General features: G+C 38.1%; 1 protein-coding gene across 9 annotated transcripts in view; it reads left to right on the top strand.

The window, feature by feature from the left end:
- Window positions 1–18,131, top strand: part of LOC133253059 (serine/threonine-protein kinase MRCK alpha-like) — a 66,354-nt gene that overhangs the window by 46,625 nt on the left and 1,598 nt on the right. For 2 of the 9 annotated variants that reach the window (XM_061426264.1, XM_061426268.1), the window contains 6 exons: window positions 2,542–2,662; window positions 4,779–4,995; window positions 6,089–6,151; window positions 13,966–14,562; window positions 16,441–16,538; window positions 17,861–17,945. In XM_061426264.1, the coding sequence (XP_061282248.1) occupies window positions 2,542–2,662; window positions 4,779–4,995; window positions 6,089–6,151; window positions 13,966–14,562; window positions 16,441–16,538; window positions 17,861–17,945 (1,181 nt within the window). The remainder of the gene's footprint in view (window positions 1–2,541; window positions 2,663–4,778; window positions 4,996–6,088; window positions 6,152–13,965; window positions 14,563–16,440; window positions 16,539–17,860; window positions 17,946–18,131) is intronic. The other 7 variants (XM_061426266.1, XR_009738160.1, XM_061426265.1 and 4 more) reach the window with 7 other exon arrangements.

The following is an 18,131-nucleotide window of genomic DNA, read 5'->3' as shown; positions in this document are numbered from 1 at the left end:
TCATCAAGAGGCTTTTTAGTTCCTCTTCACTTTCTGCCATAAGGGTGGTGTCATCTGCATATCTGAGGTTATTGATATTTCTCCCGGCAATCTTGATTCCAGCTTGTGTTTCTTCCAGTCCAGCGTTTCTCATGAGGTAATGGAACTTTAGATATCCATATATTTAAAAATCAACTTTGATCTATACTTTTTGCAATGTATAAAAATTAACTCAAAATATACCATAGAACTAAATGTAAAACCTAAAGCTGTAATGTACCTAGAAGTAAACTTAGGAGAAAGCCTGATCTTGTATAAGACAAGTAATTTTTAGATATAACATCAAAGCACAATAGGTACAATTTAAAAATTGATAAATTGAACTTCATCAAAATTTAGAACTTCTGCTCTTTGAAATACTCTGTTAAGAGAATTAATAGAAACTGTGGACTGGTGGCAAATCAAATATCTGAAAAAGAACTTACATACCAATATATAAAAATGTTTTTTAAACTCAATAATAAGAAAATAGCTCAATTTAAAAAAAGGGCAACGAATTTGGAAAGATACTTCAATAGAGAAGATGATACATATGTCAAATAAGCACATTAACAGATGTTCAATGTCGTTAATTATTCAGTTCAGTTCAGTTTAGTTGCTCAGTTGTGTCCAACTCTTTGTGACCCCATGAATCACAGCACGCCAGGCCTCCCTGTCCATCACCACCTCCCAGAGTTCACCCAAACTCATGTGCATCAAGTCGGTGATGCCATTCAGCCATCTCATCCTCTATCATCCTCTTCTCCTCCGCCCCCAATCCTTCCCAGCATTAGGGTTTTTTCCAGTGGGAATTCAAATAAAACAACCATGAGATATCACTCTACATCCATAAGAAAAGCTAAAATTAAAGACTATTTCAAGTATTGGAGGACCTAGATGTGGAAGACCTAAATCTCTCATACATTGCTTTGTAAATCATATAATCACTTTGAAAAATATTTAAAAAGTTAAACGCATGCTTAATATATAAAAGAGGAGAGTGAAAAAGTTGGCTTAAAGCTCAACATTTAGAAAACAAAGATCATGGTGTCTGGTCCCATCACTTCATGGCAAATAGATGGAGAAATACTGGAAACAGTGACAGACTTTATTTTGGGGGGCTCCAAAATCACTGCAGATGGTGACTTCAGCCATGAAATAAAAAGACACCTACTCCTTGGAAGAAAAATTATGACCAACCTAGACAGCATATTAAAAAGCAGAAACGTTACTTTGCCAACAAAGGTCCGTCTAATCAAGGCTATGGTTTTTCCAGTAGTCATGTATGGATGTGAGAGTTGGACTATAAAGAAAGCTGAGCGCCAAAGAATTGATGCTTTTGAACTGTGGTGTTGGAGAAGACTCTTGAGAGTCCCTCGGACTGCAAGAAAACCCAACCAGTCCATCCTAAAGGAAATCAGTCCTGAATATTCATTGAAAGGACTGATGTTGAAGCTGAAACTCTGATACTTTGGCAACCTAATGCAAAGAACTGACTCATTTGAAAAGACCTTGATACTAGGAAAGATTGAAGGCGAGAGGAGAAGGGGATGACAGAGGATGAGATGGTTGGATGGCATCACTGACTCAATCAACATGAGTTCGAATAAACTCTGGGAGTTGGTGATGGACAGGAGGCCTGGCGTGCTGCAGTCCATGGGGTCGCAAAGAATTGGACACATGAGCGACTAAACTGAACTGAATATATAGTCATTCTACTCCTAGGTATTTCCCTAAGAGAACACATATGTCCACAAAGACAGACATGAACATTCATAACACCTTTATTTAAAACACCCCAAACTTGAAATAAGCCAAATGTTCATTAATGGGTGAATGGATACACTGTGGCATATCCATACAATGAAATATTATTCATCAATAAATAGAAATGAAGTATTCATCCATGCAGCAACACTAATGCATCTCAAAATTATTATGCTAAGAAAAAGTCAGACAAAAAGAATATATAGTGTACCTTTCCATTTCTATAAGGTGCTAGAAAATGCAAATTAATCTAGAGTGACAGGAAGCAGATCAGTGGGGGAGTGAGGAAGAGTTCTAAGGAGGGAGAGGGGTAAGGGTTACACAGCTGTTCCAAGAAACTTGCGGGTGGTGGGCACATTCATTATCTCCACTGTGGTGATGGTCTCACATAAATCAAAACTTATCTAACTGTCCACTTTAAATATGTGCAGTTGATTACATGCCAAGTGTATCTCAGTAACACTGACAAAATACACAAGCAAGCTGATCTGTGGGCATATGGCCCTTACTGTAGGGCCAGTGGCTTTGCAGTCAGACATGTGCTCCTTTCTTAGTTCCCTGTGAACAGGGAGTCACAGGGGGTTGGCTCCTCCATGAACAGCCCAGAGTTAACTTGGGTTTTCTGATAATATGTAACTGGCTGAGAACTGCTGTTATAATATTTTGATCACTGTCAGTTCCTACAAAAAAGAATGTTAAAAGTTAGGGAAATTAAGTTTGAGGATTATGTTTATGTATCATTTTACTCACTTTCAGGCGATTCTACTCACTGCCAGAGTCTTGCTTTTCCTTCAGGGATGGAGCGTTTTCTGTCAGTTCAGTCTGGCCCTCTGATTTTGTTCCTGCGAAGAGAAAGGAAATGCCTCGTATGTTTAAGGTAAGTGTCCGTGCTGCTGTTGGATCCCTTATACATTTTGCTTCATCCCTTTCTTGTATGGTCATAGGGGTCAAGCCTCCTTGGGCTGGTAAAGGTATTCGTACCTAAAGGTTAAGATTTTAGAAGGGCTGTGGAATTGTTCCCCGCTCCATCCCACTTGCCACAAGAAATCTAGCCCCCTTATTCTTATTCAAACATACCATAAATAGGTTTTTGCAAGTATCACTGTCTTTCATCCTACAGTTAAACTTAAGATTTAAAATACAAATATTCCGTAGGGTGTCCATTCACTCTACACTAAGGTAATCAGACAGATATGATTCATAGCTGAAAACAGGGAAAGCTTACAAAACAGAACAGTGCTGGGGCAGAAGATGTGAAAGAAGAGGGGGAAACGATGACAGAGGAAGAGTGATAATATTCTTCCAGGTCAGATGTACAGGGAGGTCAGTTCATGGACCTGCAGTAACTTGAGTATGCAGCTTCTAAAACTATAGTCACTTTGTAAAATAAGTCTTCTCTGAGGCAACATATTGAAGCCATAATTCAGGTTCAAACCAAGAGTACAAAATGGAAAAATTGGGGGAAGATGTTATTTTGCAATCTAAAAAATAGACACTTTGCTCTTCAAAACTCATGTAAAAATTAAAGTGATTCTGGAATGGGTATAAGGTGACAGAAAGAGCAAAGGTTTGTTATCCCCTTGAGACCCTTGTGGTTAGTCAGCCTAGAAATCTTGGCCTTAACAAAGGCCACACAGGAGTATTCTTAGTTCCTTAACCCAAAGATAGACATTTATTTAGATATTACTCAATTCCCAAGCGGGGAAGGCAATGGCAACCCACTCCAGTACTCTTGCCTGGAAAATCCCATGGACGGAAGAGTCTGGTAGGCTGCAGTCCATGGGCTCCTGAAGAGTCGGACACGACTGAGTGACTTCACTTTCACTTTTCACTTTCATGCATTGGAGAAGGAAATGGCAACCCACTCCAGTGTTCTTGACTGGAGAATCCCAGGGACGGGGGAGCCTGGTGGGCTGCCGTCTATGGGGTCACATAGAGTTGAACACGACTGAAGTGACTTAGCAGCAGCAGCAGCAGCAACTGCCAAGAGCCCCTACAAAGTTCTGGCTATTTGGAACTGACTTAGAGTGGTAGCTTATTATATCACTGATGCTTACTTGATGATCACAAAAGAAAGTTTTATATAGAAATGTAGACTTAAAGATTAATTATACATCTTAAAATTTAAATTTGATTTGCCATTTACTAGTAATAATATAAATTATAGACATGTAGCAGACAGGAAATCATGAGTGTTTCTGAACACTTCTAATGTAACAACAAAAACTACTGAGCATTCTGTAGCATCACAATTGATTGTGATGATTGCAATTACACAAAGCATTGCCATTGCAGAGATAATCTACAGTGCAAAGGTGTGTCTTAGAACTGAAGGAATAGAGACTCAGAGTGGAGGGTCTAGCATCAGATTGCCTGCATTCTACCCAGCTGTGCTCTTGTCCTCATACCCATAAAATGGAGAGAAGAGTCCTAACTACCCACCGAGTTTTCTGTGAGAATTCATTCAATTAGCACATGTAAATTTCTTAGAGCAGTTCCTGGTACAGCGACAGCATACAATGAAAGTGAAGATGTTAGTCACTCAGGCATGCTTGACTTTTTGCCATGACCCCATGGCCTGTAGCCAGTGCGTGGAATTCTCCAGGCAAGAATACCAGAGTGGGTTGCCATTTCCTCCTGCAGGGAATCTTCCCAACCCAGGAATCGAACCCACGTCTCCTGCATTGCAGGCAGATTCTTCACAGTCTGAGCCACCAGGGAATAAATAGTAGTTATTTTCATTTGATGAAGTAAAAGATCTTAGGTAGTCAGATAACACTGGTGGTTTTATGAGGATCGAAATAGAAGTGATTCTGACACTTTCCTTCTGGCCTGGCTCTGAGGGCTCACATCACCTATTTTACTACTAGGAAGAGGGTAATATTATTAGAAGTGTCATTTACCAGTTGTGAGTGTAATGGAAAAATGTTAGACAGGCTGGCATAGAGAATGTCTGCTTTCTTATAACCTAGATATTCCTTACATTGTTCTAGGTCACAGCTTCCCAGCTCTCAGCACCTAGTAATAGATATTCAATCCCAATCTTAGCAGATAGCGAGAATAAGAAGAGTGAGTGGGTGGGCGTGCTGAGTGAATTGCACAAGATACTGAGAAAAAGTCATTCCAGAGACCGGTCAATCTATGTTCTGAAAGAGGCTTATGACAGCGATCTACCCCTGATCAAAACCACCCAGACAGCTGCAATCATAGGTATGGATTTACAACATTATCCTGCTAGGTTCACACCCCTCACCACAGTCCCAGTGTCGAAATCTGAAAACGTTAACTTTATCCACAACTCATTTGTCAGCAAAACCTGATTGAATGAGGCTCTATGGGTGGCAGGGGGTGGGAGTGAGGGAAAAGGTCCTTCTTCCTCCATCCCATGGCTATTCATCAGATTCTCTGCAAAAATATATTTGATTATATTATGGTTCTCTGCCTAAAGCGGTGTTTCTTTAATCTACAGCTATACCTTTTCAAGCCTGAAAAATTCTTAGTTTCCAAACACATCTGGCCACAAACACACAAGGAGTGTTACCCTGTGTGTAACTGTGAACTACTTATCTTGAGGGCAGGGACTGTCCTTCAAATCCCAACACCCAATACTCAATAAATAAGTGAAAGGCAAAGGAATCAATGAATGAATTGCCAAGATTGATACTGAAAGTTTTATCAGTAAACAAGAATACTTGCCTTTCTTAAACAGTATATTTCTGCATTAGATAATGGTGACAATAAGAGCCACTTAGCTATTGCCTCCTTGGTGACATGGAGCTAGTTACTAAGCTTTTATGTGTACATGAAGATAATTCCAGCTTTTCAGTTATGGAGAGGATTAAATGAACTTGTATATGTTAAGTTCTGTGCTCTGTATTCAAAGCCTTCACTTAATGTGGTATCTGCATTTTTTAGTTCTCACTGTGTTCTGACACACACCCCCATGCTGTTGTAGCTCAAATTATGGTCACTGACAAATTATTTTATAAAATTTTTTCATTTGTGAAACATCACTTACAGCAAATCTGAAAGCATATCATTACTTGACTATTATGCTTTCTTCAAGTATTCATAAAGATTACCTTATAAAATGAAATTTCTATTGAGAAAAACCATGTTTTATTGTGCTTACTTGTGTAATCTGGATCATAGTATAAATTATTAGTTCTTATTATGTTTCTTTTCATTGAATATTTCTAATTATATATTTAATTTGACTTCTAAAATTTTTCAACATTAATAAATTGGTTCACTTAGCTTGCCCCCAAATTCCTTGATGTTTTTATTTATGTGTCAAATATAGATCACAAAAGAATTGCTCTGGGAAATGAAGAAGGGTTATTTGTTGTCCACGTTATCATAGATGGTAAGGAGAGTCTTTAATGTTCTAAAATAACTTTAAAGTTTAATAATAATATTATCAAATTTGTTCTCTTTTGTCCACATCTGGTTTGATGTGTTTTCAAGTCACAGGATGACTTGCCTGCTTTCAGAGATCCATAATCCTCCAGAGTTCAAACATGTTTTTAAAAAATTTCTTATTGGAGTATAACTGACTTACAATGTTGTGTTAGTTTCAGGGGTACTGTGAAGTGATTCAATTATACCTATTCATTCTTTTCCAGATTATTTACCCATGTAATTATTACAGAATACTGAATAGAGTTCCCTGTGCTATACAGTAGGCCCTTGTTAATTATTTTATATACAGTAGGGTGTCCATATATATTCACAAGGGATTTTACCTAGTAAGTGTGCTGTAAGAACTTAATGTACCATCTTCCAGTTGATGCATGGAGGAGAACACTTCTGCTTGAATGCCCCTGCCCTCACTAGTACATTGGCACCATGAAGAGTAACCACATAAATTTAATCTTTCCCAAATAAGACAGCAGAATTCTCTGTTTGTTTTGTTTGGTTCTCAGTTGCTTGAGGGAGAAGTGGGTGAATAGCTGACGTGAAGAAGAGCCGTTCTCATACAGCTGTTCCAGTGAATGTCTTGCATTCAAATAAGTTAGATAAACGAGAATCTCTATTTGAAGGCCATTAGCTATTCTCCAGGAAAGGTTTCCCAGTCCTGGTGAGGAGACCCAGGAAAGGTCAGCAGGTGCCAGCATGAGAGCAGGGCCTTGTGTCTTTTTGTTCAGCACTGTATCCCATGCACTTAAAAGTGCCTGGCACGTAGTGGCCACTCGACAAATATTTGTGCAATAAAGGAATAAAATTAGTGCCAGGAAAAAAGAGGACAGTTTTGTTTTTCTTTTTTTCCCCTGGCTGTCCAGTGGTTAGGACTTGGCGCTTTCATTGCCAAGACCCTAAGTTCTATCCCTGGTGATATCTAGATCCCTCAAGCCTCGCAGCAAGGCAAAAAAAAGAAAGAAAGAAAAGCAGCATATTTCTTTCTATTCGTCAGACACTGAGGGATGTTTGTGTTGCCATCTGAAATATCAGGATTAAGTTGAGTGCTTTATTTATGCTAATTTTATGATTAAGGTAATTACATTATCTCTGGAATAATTATCTGTTTTTAACATATAATTGTTGATCTCTTCTCTTCTTATCCTTTTTTTGCCATAAAATGTATCCTCTAAGTTTATGTCTGTGATTTTATTAGAAAATGACTTAAACCCAATGGAGTAATAATTAGAAAGAATTTAAAAATACAAAAACATTCTTTTTCACAGCAAAGGAAACCATCAATAAAAGGTAAAAGCAGCCTAACAATGGGAGAAAATATTTGCAGATCGTAGCTTATAAGGGGTTAATATCCAAAATACATAAAGAACTTGTGCAACTCAATAGCAAAAAAAGCTAAGCAATCTGATTTAAAAATGGGCAGAAGATCTGAATAGACATTTTCCCAAAGAAGACATACAGATGGCCAACAGGTACAAGAAAGGTGCTCAAGATCACTAGGAGAATGCAAATCAGAGCCACAGTAAGATATCACCCCACACCTGTTAACACGGCTATTATTCAAAAGCCAAGAAATAATAAATATTGGTGAGGATGTGGAGAAAAGAGAAACTTTGTACTCTGTTCTTGGGAATGTATATTGCTACAGGCACATAGAAAACAGTATTGAAGTTCCTCAAAAATTAAAAATAAAACCACTGTATGATCCAATAGCTTCACTTCTGGATATTTTATCAAAGAAAACAAAAGTACTAACTCAAAAATGTATCTGTACCTCCATGTTCACTGCAGCTTTATTTGTACCAGTCAAGATATAAAAACAACCTAATGTTTACCAACAGATAAACAAATAAAGATGTGAGATAGATATACATATAAATAGATTCAAGGGATTAAATCTGATAGACAGCCCTGAAGAACTATGGACAGAGGTTTGAAACATTGTACAAGAGGCGATGATCAAACCATCCCCAAGAAAATGAAAAGCAAAAAGGCAAAATGGCTGTCTGAGGAGGCCTTACAAATAGCTGCGAAAAGAAGAGAAGGGAAAGGCAAAGGAGAAAAGGAAAGATATACCTATCTGAATGCTGAGTTCCAAAAAATAGCAAGGAGAGATAAGAAAGCCTCAGTGATCAATTCAAAGAAATAGAGGAAAACAATAGAATGGGAAAGACTAGAGATCTCTTCAAGAAAATTAGAGATACCAAGGGTAGATTTCATGCAAAGATGGGCACAATAAAGGACAGAAATGGTATGGACCTAACAGAAGCAGAAGATATTAAGAAGAGGTGGCAAGAATACACAGAAGAACTGTACAAAAAAGATCTTCACGACCCAGATAACCATGATGGTGTGATCACTCACTTAGAGCCGGACATCCTGGAGTGCGAAGTTAAGTGGGCTTTAGGAAGCATCACTATGAACAAAGCTAGTGGAGGTGATGGCATTCCAGTGGAGCTATTTCAAATACTAAAAGATGATGCTGTGAAAGTGCTTCACTCAATATGCCAGAAAATTTGGAAAAGTCAGCAGTGGCCACAGGACTGGAAAAGGTCAGCTTTCATTCCAAAGAAAGGTAATGCCAAAGAATGCTCAAACTACCCCACAATTGCACTCATTTCACACGCTAGTAAAGTAATGCTCAAAATTCTCCAAGCCAGGCTTCAATAGTAGGTGAGCCATGGACTCCCAGATATTCAAGTTGGTTTTAGAAAACACAGAGGAACTAGAGGACAAATTGTCGACATCTGTTGGATCATAGAAAAAGCAACAGAATTCCAGAAAAAAAAAAAAAACTGCTTCATTGGCTACACTAAAGCTTTTGACTGTGTGGATCACAACATAATGTGGAAAATTCTTAAAGAGATGGGAATACCAGGCCACCTTACCTGCCTCCTGAGAAGTCTGTATCCAGGTCAAGAAGCAGCAGTTATAACCGGACATGAAACAATGGACTGGTTCCATATTGGAAAAGGAGTACATCAAGGCTGTATATTGTCAGCCTGATTATTTAACTTATATGCAGAGTACATCATGAAAAATGCTGGACTGGATGAAGCACAAGCTGGAATCAAGATTGCTGAGAGAAATATCAATAACTTCACATATGCAGATGACACCACCCTTATGGCAGAAAGTGAAGAGAAACTAAAGAGCCTGTTGATGAAGGTGAAAGAGTAGAGTGAAAAATCTGGCTTAAAACTCAACATTCAAAAAACAAAGGTCATGGCATGTAGTCCCATCACTTCATGGCAAATAGATGGGAAAACAATGGAACAGTGACAGACTTTATTTTCTTGGGCCCAAGATCACTGCAGAGGGTGACTGCAGCCTTGAAATGAAAAGACATTTGCTCCTTGGAAGAAAAGCTATGACCAACCTAGACAGCATATTAAAAAGCAAAGACATTATTTTGCCAACAAAATCTGTATAAGCTATGGTTTTTCCAGTAGTCATGTATGGATGTGAGAGTTGGACTGTGAAGAAAGCTGAGCACTGAAGAATTGATGCTTTTGAACTGTGGTGTTGAAGAAGACTCTTGAGAATCCTTTGGACTGCAAGGAGATTAAATCAGTGAATCCTAAAGGAAATCAGTCCTGAATATTCATTGGAAGGACTGATGCTGAAGCTGAAGCTCCAGTACTTTGGGCACCTGATGCGAAGAGCTGACTCACTAGAAAAGACTCTGATGCTGGAAAAGATAGAAGGCAGGAGGAGAAGGGGATGACAGAGGACGAGATGGTTGGATGGCATCACCAACTCAATGGACATGAGTTTGAGCAAGGTCTGGGAGTTGGTGAAGGACAGGGAAGCCTGGTGTGCTGAAGTCCATGGGATCACAAAGCATTGGACATGACTGAGCAACTGAACAATAACAATTATATATATTTAACAGGCAAAGTTGGCCTTGGAATACGGAATGAAACAGGGCAAAGACTAATAGAGTTTTGCCAAGAAAATGCACTGGTCATAACAAACACCCTCTTCCAACAACACAAGAGAAGACTGTATACATGGACATCACCAGATGGTCAACACCGAAATCAGATTGATTATATTCTTTGCAGCCAAAGATGGAGAAGCTCTATACAGTCAGCAAAAACAAGACCAGGAGCTGACTGTGGCTCAGACCATGAACTCCTTATTGCCAAATTCAGACTTAAATTGAAGAAAGTGGGGAAAACCACTAGACCATTCAGGTATGACCTAAATCAAATCCCTTATGATTATACAGTGGAAGTGAGAAACAGATTTAAGGGCCTAGATCTGATAGATAGAGTGAGTGCCTGATGAACTATGGAATGAGGTTCGTGACATTGTACAGGAGACAGGGATCAAGACCATTCCCATGGAAAAGAAATGCAAAAAAGCAAAATGGCTGTCTGGGGAGGCCTTGCAAATAGCTGTGAAAAGAAGAGAAGCGAAAAGCAAAGAAGAAAAGGAAAGATACAAACATCTGAATGCAAAGTTCCAAAGAATAGCAAGAAGAGATAAGAAAGCCTTCTTCAGCGATCAATGCAAAGAAATAGAGGAAAACAACACAATGGGAAAGACTAGGGATCTCTTCAAGAAAATCAGAAATACCAAAGGAACATTTCATACAAAGATGAGCTCGATAAAGGACAGAAATGGTATGGACCTAACAGAAGCAGAAGATATTAAGAAGAGGTGGCAAGAATACACAGAAGAACTGTACAAAAAAGATCTTCACGACCCAGATAATCACGATGGTGTGATCACTCACCTAGAGCCAGACATCCTGGAATGTGAAGTCAAGTGGGCCTTAGGAAGCATCACTACGAACAAAGCTAGTGGAGGTGATGGAATTCCAGTTGAGCTATTCCAAATCCTAAAAGATGATGCTGTGAAAGTGCTTCACTCAATATGCCAGAAAATTTGGAAGAGTCAGCAGTGGCCACAGGACTGGAAAAGGTCAGTTTTCATTCCAATCCCAAAAAAAGGCAATGCCAAAGAATGCTCAAACTACTGCACAATTGCACTCATCTCACACGCTAGTAAAGTAATGCTCAAAATTCTCCAAGCCAGGCTTCAGTAATATGTGAACCGTGAACTTCCTGATGTTCAAGCTGGTTTTAGAAAAGGCAGAGGAACCAGAGATCAAATTGCCAACATTTGCTGGATCATGGAAAAAGCAAGAGAGTTCCAGAAAAACATCTATTTCTGCTTTATTGACTATGCCAAAGCCTTTGAGTGGATCACAATAAACTATGGACAATTCTGAAAGAGATGGGAATATCAGAACACCTGATCTGCCTCTTGAGAAATTTGTATGCAGGTCAGGAAGCAACAGTTAGAACTGGACATGGAACAACAGACTGGTTCCAAATAGGAAAAGGAGTATGTCAAGGCTGTATATTGTCACCCTGCTTATTTAACTTATATGCAGAGTACATCATGAGAAACACTGGACTGGAAGAAACACAAGCTGGAATCAAGATTGCCAGGAGAAAAATCAATAACCTCAGATATGCAGATGATACCACCCTTATGGCAGAAAGTGAAGAGGAACTCAAAAGCCTCTTGATGAAAGTGAAAGAGGAGAGTGAAAAAGTTGGCTTAAAGCTCAACATTCAGAAAATGAAGATCATGGCATCCGGTCCCACCACTTCATGGGAAATAGATGGGGAAACAGTGGGAACAGTGTCAGACTTTATTTTTCTGGGCTCCAAAATTACTACAGATGGTGACTGCAGCCATGAAATTAAAAGACGCTTACTCCTTGGAAGGAAAGTTATGACCAACCTAGATAGCACATTCAAAAGCAGAGCCATTACTTTGCCAACAAAGGTCCGTCTAGTCAAGGCTATGATTTTTCCTGTGGTCATGTATGGATGTGAGAGTTAGACTGTGAAGAAGGCTGAGCACTGAAGAATTGATGCTTTTGAACTGTGGTGTTGGAGAAGACTCTTGAGAGTCCCTTGGACTGCAAGGAGATCCATCCAGTCCATTCTGAAGGAGATCAGCCCTGGGATTTCTTTGGAAGGAATGATGCTAAAGCTGAAACTCCAGTACTTTGGCCACCTCATGCGAAGAGCTGACTCATTGGAAAAGACTCTGATGCTGGGAGGAATTGGGGACAGGAGGAGAAGGGGGTGACAGAGGATGAGATGGCTGGATGGCATCACTGACTCGATGGACGTGAGTCTGAGTGAACTTCGGGAGTTGGTGATGGACGGGGAGGCCTGGCGTGCTGTGATTCATGGGGTCGCAAAGAGTAGGACACGACTGAGCGACTGATCTGATCTCTGATCTGAATTCAGCCATAAGAAAGAAAGAACTCTTCCTATTTTCAACAGTATGAATGACCCTCGAGGGTGTTACTCCAAGTGAAAAATGTCAAAGAAAGATAAATAGCATATGGTCTCACTTATGTGGAATCCAAACACAAACACATTCACAGATATGGAGAACAACTGAGGTTGTTGAAGGTGGGGATAATGGGCAAAATGGATGAAGGGGGTTTAAAGGTGTAAACTGCCCATCATCAGTAAGTCTTGGGTATGTCATGTACAGGCAAGTGGCTATGGTTAATAATAAGCATATTTGAGAATTGCTAACAAAGTTTATTGCAAAAAGTTTTTTTAATTAGTTTATTTATTTTAATTGGAGGCTAATTACTTTACAATATTGTGGTGGGTTTTGCCATACATTGACATGAATCAGCCACAGGTGTACAAGTCTCCCCCTGTTCTGAACTCCCCTCCCACCTCCTTCCCCATCTCATCCCTCTGGGTTGTCCCAGTGCACCGGCTTTGAGTGCCCTGCTTCATACATCAAACTTGGACCGGTGATCTATTTCACATATGGTAATATACATGTTTCAATGCTATTCTCTCAAATCATCCCACCCTCGCCTCCTGTTCTTTATATCTGTGTCTCTTTTGCTGTCTCACATATAGGGTCATCATTACTGTTCTTTCTAAATTCCATATATATGCATTAATATACTGTATTGATGTTTTTCTTTCTGACTTACTTCACTCTGTGTAATAGGCTCCAGTTTCATCCACCTCATTAGAACTGATTTAACTGTGTTCTTTTTAATACCTGAGTAATATTCCATTGTGTATACGTACCAGTTTTCTTATCCACTCATCTGCCGATAGACATCTAGGTTGCTTCCATGTCCTAGCTATTGTAAACAGTGCTGCAGTGTACACTGGAGTACACGTATGTCTTTCAATTCTGGTTTCCTCGGTGTGTATGCCCAGCAATGGGATTGCTGGGTCATATGGTTTTTCTAGTTTTTAAGGAATCTCCACACTGTTCTCCACAGTGGCTGTGCTAGTTTGCATTCCCACCAACAGTGTAAGAGGGTTCCCTTTTCTCCACACCCTCTTCAGTATTTATTGTTTGTAGACTGCAAAAGTTTTTATTACAAGAAAAAAATTATAATTATATATGGTGTTGGCTATTGACTAGATTTATTTTGGTGACCATTTCTCAATACATACAAATATTGAATCATTATGTTGTACACCTGAAACTAATATATTGTTATATATCCATTATACCTCAATAAAGAGATTTTTAAAAAATAAGAAAACATTTCTAATTTGAAGGAGACTTGACATTTTATTTGTATAGAAAATAGTTAAGTCAATGACATTAAGAAGATTTATTAGATCATTTTTATTAGGACCTTTCTTAATTGTTTCGGGTGAAATTTGGAGACTTTTGAAATAAGTAAATACAAATTATTTTGAATTTGAAAATGACTTACAAATATGTTTAAATGTGTAGAAATTATTCGCGTTGGTGACATAAAGAAGATTCACCAGATTGAGCTTATCCCCCACGGCCAGATGGTTGCAGTGATCTCAGGGCGGAGTCACCAGGTGCAGCTATTTCCCATGTCAGTTTTGGATGGAGAAAAGACTGATAGTCACAGGCTGGCAGAAACCAAAGGGTGCCACACCATGACTTCTGGAACAGTGTGCCAAGGGGCCCATACATGCCTCTGTGTGGCTAGGAAAAGCCAAGTCTTCTGTTACGAGCTGTTTCAGAGCAATACAATCTCTCACAAAAAATTTAAACAACTCCAAATCCCAACCACTGTCCAGTGGATGGGCATCTTCAGTGAACAGCTCTGTGTAGGATTTCAGTCGGGATTCCTCAGATACCCCTTGAAGAGAGAAGGAGTTCCATACAGGATGCTGCACTTCCATGACCCTACACTGTCATTTATCACTCATCAACCAGTGGATGCTCTCTGTGCAGTTGAGATCTCTAGTATTGAGTATCTGTTGTGTTTCAAGAGCATTGGAATTTACACTGACAGCAGGGGCCTCAGATCTAGGCCAGTTGAACTAATGTGGCCAGCACCTCCAACTTATTGCTGTAAGGCTATCTTACAATTTATTTTCTTGTCTTTCTGTACCTTTCTGTCCTTGTTGTTACAGTTTTATATCCTATGACTAAATATTGTTCATGACAGCTTTAATTTTTGAAAGCATCACTGAAGATTTTTCCTGAGTTGTCTATGTCTCTTCAAGTAGAAGAGCTCTAAAGAAGTTATATTTAAGTCAAACACGTGAAATAACTTAGCCTTTAATGTTTACTATATTCATTAGATAACTTACCTTGAATATATTCTTAACCCAAGTTGTTGCTTTTTGTAAGATCCTAAATAGATGTCTTCAAGATCACTGAAAATCACATAAGCATTAACTGTAAGAAATAGTTACTAAATAAATTACTTTTTGCCTTTTGGGTTTAGCTTATGTAAAGTCTAACCCCGCCATCCCTGGGATTCTCCAGGCAAGAACACTGGAGTGGGTTGCCATTTCCTTCTCCAATGCATGAAAGTGAAAAGTGAAAGTGAAGTCGCTCAGTCGTGTCCGACTCTTAGCAAACCCATGGACTGCAGCCTACCAGGCTCCTCCGTCCATGGGATTTTCCAGGCAAGAGTACTGGAGTGGGGTGCCATTGCCTTCACCCTATGTAAAGTCTACATAGAATGTTCAAATAATTTTATATTAAATAATTTTAAATTATTTAAATTAAAATAAAATGATTTTAGTTTATTTGATATTTTATTGATGCAGGCTATCATTTTATAATTTTAATACAGCTCTTTTTTATTCACTTAGAGCGTACTAATTGAGCACTTAATATGACCAACTTGCTATGCTAAAGGTTAAGGGCACAATATTAAACCTGGTAAAACAGACAGAGTGAATCCTTATGGAGATTATAATCATGGTATGAGATCAATAATTAAGCAAGTGCTGTGACAAGGAGTATAGTATTCTATATGAGCATGAAGGAGGAAAGCTTAATGTAAACTAGTGAGTCTGGGAAGGTCAGCTAAAAAACTGAGTCATTTTTTTTCTTTCAACACTTTAAAAATGTCATTCTACTGCTTTCTAACATCCATCATTTCTGATGAGAAATCAACTGTTTTTATTATTCATTGATTTCACTCCCCACATATACTTTTCTAATCTTATGCCATACTCTTTCAGTGAGCTGACATGGTTTAGGATTCATAGATTTTGAAAAGTTATGAAATTACTTAATGACGCTGCTATTATCTAATAGCATTAGAAAGATCATGGTCAGATTTTACATATGTGTTTTAATCTACAATTTGACACATGTGCATCATTTATTTGCCATTTTAATTTGTTAATCATGTTTATTAAAAAAGATTTTAAGGCAGCTACTATATAATAATTAAAATATTATTGAGGGATTCTCTTTGGTTTCCAATCTGAAGTTTTTCTTAAAATGTATTTGGGCTTAGCAGATATAATTAATCATGAATACGGTATGATTCCATTTACATAACGTTTTTGAAATGACAAAATTTTAGAAATGGAGTAAGAGATTAAGGAAGGAGAGGAAGATGGAAAGGAAGTGAGTGGGATTATAAAAGGGCATCATGGGAGATCTTTGGAACTATTCTGTATCTTGTGGTGGTGGACACATAAACCTATACAAGTGGCACAATTGTATAGACCTTGACAGACACACACATGTGCACGAGTGTTAGTAAAATGGGAAATCTGCTTAAGATGGATAGGCCAGCTCTATCAATGTCAATATGCTAGTTCTGCAAAATGTTACATTGGGGAAAACTGGGCAGAATGTGCAAGAGATCTTTCTGTGTTAATTACAATTGCATGTGAATTTATAATTATCCTAATAAAAAATTCTAATTGAATAATGAATCCTGAAGCCCACACTTGCTGTTACCTCCTCCCCTTCTCCCAGGTTACAATGCCCCATATCTCTCAGTGTACAGTGAAAATGCAGTGGACATCTTTGATGTGAACACCATGGACTGGATCCAGACCATCCCCCTCAAGAAGGTGACTCGACACTGAGATCATGTGACTGATGGATTACTGACTGAATATGGAAACTCAGTTGTGCATTTGCTAGACTTTCTAATGTGTACTTGGTAATTTAGAGGCTTAGCTAAGACTAAAAATAACCAACAGAAACCAAATTGGTTAATTTTGCTACAAGAACTCTCTTGTGATATTTAGTTGCATTATATAAAGTAGGATTTTCATGATATAAATGTGTGCTGTTTATTTATATAGATAAAATATGCATATTGGGGGCTTCCCAGGTGACTCAGTGGGTAAAGAATCCACGTGCCATACAGGAGATGCAGGCAGATGCAAGTTCGATCCCCAGGTCTAAAAGATCCTCTGGAGAAGGGCATAGCAGCCCACTCCAGTATTCTTGCCTGGAGAATCCCATGGACAGAGAAGCCTGGTGGGCAACTGTTCATAGGGTTGCAAAGAGTCAAACACGACTGAAGCGACTGAGCACACACACGCATATTTATATCATACAATACAGATATTAACTTCCCTCTTTCACTTTAGTCACTTGTATTTATCACTAATTTTCACTTAGTATAATTTTTCATCCTGTGAAGGAAAATTTTAGTGGCAAAAAAAGGAACAGTATATAACCAAAGCTGTGCTTCAGCTCTGATTTTCAATTAGAATTTCAGATTCATAATAAAATAAAAATTTTGTATCTATACTGTAAATAATTTGAAATATACATTAAAATTTTAAAGTGAAAATACTGCTATTTTGTTAAGAGAAGCCCATGCTTGAAGATTTAAGAACAATTAATTCTTACATATGTGGAGTATACATAGCTTGAGCCATCAAAAAGGAATTTTATATAGGAAAGGATGAAGGAAGTATTCACAATTATATGTGAGATTTTGCCCCACTTTAAACAATATCAGCAGCAACACAAAAACTTTTTTAAGTACTGTTCCACTACATAAAATATACTTTTCCAGCATTCTGAATGTGAACAAGTCACACTTAGTTTGATAAAATGAATCCACAAGACAGATGCATCTTCTCAGGAAAATCTTTTAGTTACTAATAACTGTCAAAAAGTTAATAGAAGAATGAAATATATATATCTATTTAAGTTAGTAATATTCAGATTTTTTTAATCTGTAATATTCATGTTTCTGAAATTTTATCAATATGAGTTTGTAACACCATTTATTTCCTGTAATTGGTTTTTTTTGAGACTACGTTACTCTAAGGGGGCAATTTAAATAGAATATATTTATTCTTAATTCTTTATATGTAACTTAATTTTTAAAAGCATTCATTGAAATGGTAATCTTTTTTTATTATTATTTTAGGTTCGACCCTTGAATAGTGAAGGATCCCTAAATATTTTTCTTTTGGAGACAATTAGATTAATATATTTCAAAAATAAGAAGACAAGTAAGAAATAACTTCTTCTTACTAAAACTTCTTCTAAGAAACCATGTCTTTAGCTGAATGCCCCAAGTCGCAGAGCCAGTGAGTGGAGAGGGTCTGACGTGAATGTCTGTGCCCTTTACACACAGTCTTGGAATGTGCTCCTGACAAAGTATTTCTCTTTCATCCTCACATAGCAGTAGAGATAAA

The sequence above is a fragment of the Bos javanicus genome, chromosome 8 (genome assembly GCF_032452875.1).
Source record: "Bos javanicus breed banteng chromosome 8, ARS-OSU_banteng_1.0, whole genome shotgun sequence".
Classification (NCBI taxonomy): Eukaryota; Metazoa; Chordata; class Mammalia; order Artiodactyla; family Bovidae; genus Bos; species Bos javanicus.
This window is presented reverse-complemented; position numbering and strand designations above follow the sequence as displayed.